This window comes from Rhipicephalus microplus, chromosome 10, assembly GCF_043290135.1.
Source record: "Rhipicephalus microplus isolate Deutch F79 chromosome 10, USDA_Rmic, whole genome shotgun sequence".
NCBI lineage: Eukaryota > Metazoa > Arthropoda > Arachnida > Ixodida > Ixodidae > Rhipicephalus > Rhipicephalus microplus.
Window position 1 is genome coordinate 11,212,126 of NC_134709.1, and position 8,594 is coordinate 11,220,719.

At 51.0% G+C, this 8,594-nt stretch overlaps 1 protein-coding gene across 1 annotated transcript in view; it reads left to right on the forward strand.

Annotated features, from left to right (window-relative positions):
- The first annotated feature begins 1,450 nt into the window (after positions 1 to 1,450).
- The window catches only part of aus (argus), a 131,211-nt gene continuing 124,067 nt past the window's right edge, over positions 1,451 to 8,594 (forward strand). The window contains exon 1 of the mRNA XM_037433119.2: positions 1,451 to 1,692. Coding sequence (XP_037289016.2) covers positions 1,590 to 1,692 — 103 coding nt within the window. The 5' untranslated portion in view covers positions 1,451 to 1,589. The remainder of the gene's footprint in view (positions 1,693 to 8,594) is intronic.

The following is an 8,594-nucleotide window of genomic DNA, read 5'->3' on the forward strand; positions in this document are numbered from 1 at the left end:
TTACGTTTTTTCTGTCCGTTTATGACAAGACAGCTGATTTCACAACTGGGTCTTGCTTTCTATATATTCTGATCTATGCTTCTGTACTTGACTCTTCAGGCTTACTAAATAGCGTGGCAAATAAAAAAAAACGACATACGACATTTTACAGATCTCTAGAATATATATATATATATATATATATATATATATATATATATATATTCTCACTGATGTCGAGCTTAGTTTTTCAGTAACAAAATATAACAGAATCAGGAAATGACGAGGACGAGAAAGATAATATCTTATCAAAGTATCAAGAAGCGAAGCGCTCAAGTTTTCAACGTGGAACGACAGCAGCGGGAAGTCTGGCGCACGTTTCTTTTTTTTTTTTACCCATGTCTCCATCGTTTCACTGGAGAGCTTCAACGCCACTACCCTTACGCACGAGCACTTAAGGAGCGTCTTTGAGCTTCTCTTAAGCTGCTTATGCAATAATTGCCGAATAATCCCAGCACACGTGGAGTTTTACACCGAACGCCGCTGACTTTCTCTCGAGATTTGACACTGCACTGAGCATAATGTCCGGAGCCAGTGACGCTCTACACATGAATTCTCGCGCATGACGCAAACCGTCTGGAACTAGTTGCGCCATTTTTGTGTCAGAGCGTTAGCAATGCGGTTTCTATTCCACGAAAGCGGGCTGTAAGGTTAGCATCATTGCTTGGACAGCAGGAAAGTCTTAACGTAATATTCCGTTCTAAATGCATTCAGTTTTAATCTGTGGAGTCTGGTGTCTGTTCAGTGCAGCTGCTAACACCAGAGGTCAACGTCACCAGGGACAGCAGCAGCCTATTGCCCAGTGTGCTCTCAATAAACGCTCGACAATCAGGTGCCAGTACGCAGCAAGTCAAGAACGTAAATAAATAAGAGAGTTTGAACTAGTAGCGCTAAGCCTGAAGAAAGTTGGTTGGTTGGTTGGTTCTTCAACATCGTGGCGCAACCCATTGCTGAAGATAGGCCACGAATTGGACGGTGCCTTGCCTTTTAAACTAATACACTTATGGAGGAAAAGGGTCGAAGACGCATTGTTTACACGGGCCTGAAGTATTTCCGCCTCCATCGGAAATGCGTTACTATTACTGTCCTGCGATGTGCCCCCAGTGCCCGCTAGCTTGACTGCCTAGCTTGACTGTCTCCGATGGGCCCCCAGTGCCCACTAGCTTGACCAACTAGCTTGACTATCTGACGTTTCAAGCGCGGTTACTTTCTTCCCGTCGACCGCTATCTCGAGAGCCGGCGGGAACGTAGAGTGAGCCGCTGCCGCCAGGTGACAGCTCCGAACCAGAGTCCGGTGGAAAGGAGGCGAACGGGCCGAGAGAGACAAAAGAGAGAAAGAGAGAGTCACTCCCGGCGGCGCGTCCCGGCAGAGTGCGCCATCGGCGGCGGCGGCGTCGCACGTAACCCCGCAGAGCCCAGCACAAAATGACGGCGACGGGGAGCGTGCATAGACGGCGGCCTCCGGGCAAGCCTCGTTCCAGATCCTTGACCAAGCGGGCCAGCTAGAAACACCCCGCTGTTTGGGGTGGCCCCGTCTCCGCCGGTCAGCGATGCAGCCGGAAGAGAGCGGCGGCCCCTGCTTCCGCTACTGGATTACCGTCTGCTTCTCGCTGGTGGTGGTCGTCAGCGTCGCCGATCCCGGCTCGCATGCAGGTGAGGAGATCGCGCTCGTACGCTGGCACTTCTAACGCTGCGTGGCTTCGACGACGCCGAACAGAACGGTGCACGCAGCGTACATGACTCCACTACACTGGCCACTGCGCGGAGTTTGCAGTTCAGTGCAGTCCTCTGTGATGAACCGAATATACTTGGGATTCATTCGTTGAAGTCGGAAAGATCACCGCGTTTGTTGTCGGTAGAAGCCTCTTTGTTACCATTGCCTATGATTGGGAAACGTTGCAACATGCGCAAATACTACCACGCTCCTTGTTGTTAGCCCGACAGGCTATGTGCGTGATAAACGTCCGTAAAGAGCGAATAGTCAGTGCGCAAAGCGAAGAAGAAAAATGAAACATTACAACCACAAAAAACCGGTTTCTGTCGTTTCGCTTTTTTTTTTGGTAGCTCATATTGTACAGCAATGACTGTTCTCTGCAGGTCCACATACGTTCGAAATTGATCCGGCTGCGTCACATGCGAATCCGAGTTGTTTCGCCGCACTGTAAGCGTAGTGGATCCGCCACTGTCCATACCGAGTTCTCACCTCCTATTATCCGTTTCACTTGTGTGCGCTTACGAAGGATTGACACGGGGAAACATGGAGTGCAACTGGAATTAGCTTTAACTAAACGACAACCGTACGTGAGCTTCTAGGTTTCGAGTGAACAGTGGTCTCCGATTAATTGCACTTATCTTAGTTATGTTGGTTTTACGCTCGAAAACTAAAAGTTGCCAAGTCCTTCCTATTCCTCCCGCATAATAGGGACGAAATAATGTGTTTGTGGGTTTGACGTGCAGCCCGATGTCACAGCAGTCATCACGACAACGAAAAGCATGCAGTGATTGACGCGAGTGCGGCAAGCTCAGAACCGACATGTCCACAGCTTAGAGAAACCAAGTTTACCGTTTCTCTTAATGCCTAATCTGATTGATACACGTGTGGTGTAGCGTGCACGGTAAACTCCGTGGTGCGTTGCGGATGACGTAGCAATAAATCCACACACGCGCTTTGCCAGAGTTAGCGTGTCGGCTTGTATGTGGAAGTGTGACGCTGGCTTAATTTGCCCGCGCCCGCGGCATCTGATACAGCTCAGAAAGCCAAACGTCAAACTCGTGAGCCAGTCATTTTCTTTAGAGGAAAGCAATGTGCGAAGGGTCTGGCGTTGAGCCTCTGATGTAAGGTCCTTGTTTACTCGCTTCTGCGAGCTGCCCTGCGATGAGCATCGGCCTCACAGTGCACCCAAACATTCGGAAGCTCGCAAGCACTGCACAAACTTGACTCTGCAAAAGGAAAGCTGGGCCTCCCGTGCGGGTGGCTGCGTGTTTTTCGTATCGATCATTCAGCACCAGCGTCGCGGGCATCGGCGTTGACATCGAGCGTGATCCCCAGCACGCTGGATCCACGCACACCACCACTTCGATCGGCACAACTACGTAGTTTTCGAGGAGTCAACGCCGGAGGGCCACCGTTCCCACTGGAAGGGACAAGAAATCTGGCCACCGCTCTGCTGTCATCTCGCCACGGCATTTTCCAACGGTGAAACGCGCCCCCATCCAATCGAGCGAGTCAAGCAGCGGCATTTTTTTTTCTCCCGGCAGTAAAAGAAGAACGCTTCTTCCAGTGACGTCACTAGCCTCCAAAGAGTGTCGACGTAGCACAATGCGACGGCGAAACGTCGCCGTTTCGGTTGCAGCCGACGTCGGATCACGGGGGGCTTGAAAAACCACCATAAGGGAACGCTCGCAAGAGCCGGCCGAGCAGCGCCAGCGATGAGGGGGGAGGGAAACAAAAGAATAAAAGGACCAAACCGCGTGCTCTGCAGTGAAGCGTGCTGTCGCGGGGGGCTCCTCCTCTCCCCACGCGCCCATAGGGAGAGCAGGGAAGGAGTGCGCATGCGCCCTTCCCGTCCCGCCTGTCGGGTCCCTCGCGCTCATTAATAAGGGAAGCGCAGCCGCTGGTGCGCCTGTCGCGTTGTCCGACGCGGCGCCGAGATGCTGGCTCGCCGGAGCCGTCCTGGCGATGCTGGGACTAAGAGTTTCCCGCGGCGTTGCATTTTTTTAAAGGGCGTGCCGTTTTTCTCGAGTTCCACGATCACGGCGCAGTCGCTTTAACGGTGCCCGCTTTGGGGCGACGCTAAGCAAAAAAAAAAGCCACCCGACTATGACTCGTGGTGGTAACGCAGCATGAGACCGAGATCTTCGAGGACTACACGGACGCAGCGTGTCGTATTCCTTCTCTTTCTTTCCTAACGGCGTCCTCGTGCGTGCTTTTTTCACTCGACAGCAAAAAGTTGCTCGGCCCAAAGGGAGACCGCTGCAGGGTCCTGGTGGAGTCGTCGCCGAGGACAAGATGTACGGCCTCCGTGTTGGCCGAGGCAGTTGAAAAATTGGGTCGCCTTTTGTTTCGAGCGCGCGACTCTGGCCGTGACAATGATACGGTGCAGCGCAGAATATGCTGCGGCTGGTGTGCGCAAGAAAAAAAAAAGTCCCTTTAGCTCTGACAGATATACGCACGAAAACCGGCGCAGGACACGCAAAGAGGTGGTGAACACCCACGAATAACCTGCCTGGTCGAAGTGCCGCGCCCACCTTTGTCCAATATTAATGCTTCTACAAATCCGTAGTTGTACTCTTTCACGTGTTTTGCATGATCTGCTTTTACAACGTTTCTTTTCCGCATCTCCGTTTAATACACGCGAGTGGAGAGACAGCTGAGAAGACTATATTTGCGAGGAGCTTCTTGCTGTCGATAACATAGCCAGCACACAAAGCTCATGGTAAGCTAACGGAAACTCATCAAAGGTGCATAGTAATTACTACAAACACAAGCACTGAAAGTTGTGTCAGACAAATTAGCTCCATTTAAAACACGCTTTGTAAGAACCAAACTGAACATTTGTATCCTTCTTTCTCATTGGATAAGTATTAACGTGCTTATATCCCTAAAATGTTTTAAAATAATTTGTAATGAAACCTGTAATAAAATTTGTCAAACATAACATGTGTACATGCCGTGCCTAAATAAGGCAATCAGCCAATGATCACCTGTCTTCCGACCTTGTTTCAATCGAGGTACATCTCATACAATGTCATATGGTGCAGCTTCAAGTGCCAGTATCGCCGTAATGTTACGACGCAAACAGCTGTTGTAGGGGACGGTTACGGGGGATGCACTGTAATGAAGGACAGGTTCGTGTTCGCTCGCCGGCATGCAGATGAGCAAAATCCGCGTCCTTGGTTTAGCAACGTAACACCTGATCAGCTTAGCTATCACGCGGGATAATCTCTCCTTTACGAAGTACCGAGCGATACGAAAGCCTTGGCTTCCATCATAGTTTCTTTTCTATGTATCAGTAAGCCTGCATCACTATATACATCTTCTTTTTGGACCCAGGACTAGCCTTTGGCTACGGGTCCAAGCAGTATGATGATCTTTTGTGTTGTATGATTCAACAAATAAGAAAAATAAAAAAAACCCTCGCATATCAATTCACATGCCCGAATGTCAGTCTCGACATATGTTTTGCTGAGTAATGTTGCATGGCAGACTTTTTGATAATTAATTGCTACAACAAGTATAGCGCATTCAAGGTTGAACAGATTGATTGATTTGTGGGGTTCAACGTCCCAAAACTACTATATGATTATGAGAGACGCCGTAATGGAGGGCTCCGGAAATTTCGACCACCTGGGGTTCTTTAACGTGCACCCAAATCTGAGCACACGGGCCTACGACATTTCCGCCTCCATCGGAAATGCAGTCGCGGCAGCCGGGATTTGAACCCGCGACCTGCGGGTCAGCAGCCGAGTACCTTAGCCACTAGACCACCGCGGCGGGGCAAGGTTGAACAGAGCGTGTGTTTATGTGTCACCACTGCAGCTTTGGCCCGTCTTTGGAGCACTATAATAGCCAGTCGTCAAACGTATAGCGTCCCCGACAGTGCACGGTTCTAACGACGAAGCATACCGCTCACTCCGCGGGAGATTTCGTTTCTTTAGCTTCGCAGCCTCCTTTAAATGCAGGCAGTATTACGGCAGTCAGGCGTTCGCAGTGACGCTAAGCGGCCAGTCTAGGAACTATGGAGGAGGCGTACGGGTGTCGATGTCGTTGAGTGAACGCCGTCATTTGGCGGGAAGCGTTGCTTTACACGACGCTCCGTTGTCCCCGCCAAAGGCTCCGAGACGCTCGACAAACAACCGCCCCATACACCGCGTGCAGCCACAGGCAAAATGATGACTCTTGTGTGACAGCGCCAGTGCGCCTCTCAGACGCACGCGCGCCCATCTTAAACGAGGGCGACCCATTTTAACTCTGTGCAACTCGCGCGGGGCGCTTTGTTGCGCGTCTTTTGGTCGGGCATCAAAAGTGTTGCACTCTGCAGTATCGCCATTGAATTAATCGACGGCGCTTAAAGGGGCCCTCACCAACTCGCATTCAAAGGCGGGGAAATGACTTCCTCCGCGCGCCACCTATTTCTTAAAAGCGCGTGTACGATGTCAGCGCTAAGTGTCGTGGTTGTCGCCTACATGCTGTTATCTTCGCTTTGCGCAGTCGTAGTAAACACACGAAACGAACCGAAAGTCAGTCGATCGCGCTTAATAATCACGGGTGACAAGCAAGAACGGATGGGTTGCCGCAGTGCACGTTGGCTGCAGCTGACAAGCCACGTCGATACTTCGCACGCATTGACCAATGGGGAGTATACGTACTACACAGTCGCCACGGGAATCACTGCTCTTGCGTCACGAAAAGCGCCAGAAAGACGACAAATGCCGGGTGAGAATAACGCGTTCAATTTCTTTTAATGTATTTTCAGAGGCTGACGATCGAGGGGGCCCTTTAACTAGCCCCCATTACGCCCGTACTGACACGCTTTACACGGCGCTTCCTATAGAGAAACGAAGCGTTTACCCATGTTTTGCGCCAATCGCTTCAATGCCTCGACGCCACCGCATCTCGCTTTCACATCGTCCGCTAAACGCGCGCGCGTGCAGAGAGAGGCCTTCAACAAGCGTGCATTGCGAAAACCGAGTCCCGGTGCGCTAAGCGTTATCGACATCATTTAACTCGTATGCGCGTCTAGTGTACGTGTTCCGTCACGTTACCACATAGAGAAGGCGAGAAATTAAATGGGATAAAGCCAAAGTCTACAGACTTTGCCCACTTAGACTTTGCCCACTTAGTTATCCGACACGCGTTTACAACATTGTCGTCAGCAGAATTTCATATTGAGAGGGGAAGGCGCAAACCAGTGTTGCATGGCAGGTGGGGAAGGGGGAGAGCACCGGTGTGCCTTGGGTGAGGGAAAGTGCTCGATTGATTGATATGTGGAGTTTAACGTCCCAAAACCACTATATAATTATTAGAGATGCCGTAGTGGAGGGCTCCGGAAATTTATACCACCTGGGGTTCTTTAACGTGCACCCAAATCTGAGCACACGGGCCTACAACATTTCCGCCTCCATCGGAAATGCAGCCGCCGCAGCCGGGATTCGAACCCGCGCCCTGCGGGTCAGCAGCCGAGTACCTTAGCCACTAGACCACCGTGGCGGAGGGGAAAGTGCTCGAGAGGGGCAAGTACGCCTTTTGTGCCGCCCTGCCGACGCCCATAGATTAGAGGAACGGGCGCAGCGATAGCGAGCAAACACGATTCTATAGATAACGAGTCTCAAATGCCCGGCTGCAGCCGGCCACTTACAAAACTTCGAGCATTGCAAATAAAACTTGCAAGGCGCTTGAGCGTCGCTTTCTCGAGTTGAACGCGTAATCGAAACATGTTCTTATCGCATTGCCAAATCGCTAGCCTCGCTTCTCGGTGGAGACCCGTGACCGTGCCGCGAGGAATGCCAAAGCGCGAACGCCCTCCGGGGTCCAATATCCATGCACGCGACCCGACAAAACACATCCACACGGCAGGGCGATGCCCTTTAAAAGCGCGGCCGCGGGCCCCTTGCGTCATACTTCGGTAATGGTCAAGCCGCTGGAGAACCTCCGATATGTGCCTACCACCAACGCTAAATGGCGTTAATCATAAAGATTCATACAACAACCTTGAGGATAATGTGGTGCTGCGATCGCTCAGCGACCATGGGAATGATGAGAAGTACAGGCGTAGGCTTGTATTGCGTTAGCTATAGCGAACTATCTACGGGTTTTATCCTAGAGTTGCAGTTTCCTTAGTCGCACAGCGTGGGGTGTAATGCAATGCACTCAAGCGATGCCTCTGTTGTTGAAAGAGGCTGAAAACAGCTAGGACACTTACGTTGCTGCGTCGTTAGGTTGTATTAGACAGCCTTATCAAAGCTTCGTGCACTCATCACTATAGACGTATAGAGTCCCAGGCCGGTGCAAGAAATTTAATTGATTTAGCGTTTTTGGATAAGCGTAACTCCAGCTTGTCGGAACTTGTTCAACTAGAGTGCATACTGACGGCGAAGCGACGTTGACACACCATCACGATCATCTGACTGCTTAACAACAGAGCTTTACAGCCGTAATACTGTACCACTGGCGTCAAATGAAACGCGAACAATGAAGCCCGTAGACCAAGCATTATTAAAGCTATAGTGCCCACCGTCCGATCACCATGGCTAACAGACTCGCACATCCGGTTCGGGAGCACTGTGCTATCCCTGTCCGATATTTTCGCTTGCGTTTCTGTTTTGATATGACGATATAATGGCGGCCGGCGGGTGCGTGCTCAAGGCTTCCCGCCGTTTCAGTTTAGATTCTTGTATTTGCAGTTCGCTTCGAATATCAAAACGAGAACACGCGTAAAAGTATCGGGGTTTCGTGCCGTGCTTCCAAACCGGATGTGCACGCGTGGTTATGACTGGATTGCGCGCCCTGTGCCTTTGCTAGTGCTATAGATCCACGCACTTCGCTGTTCGCGTTT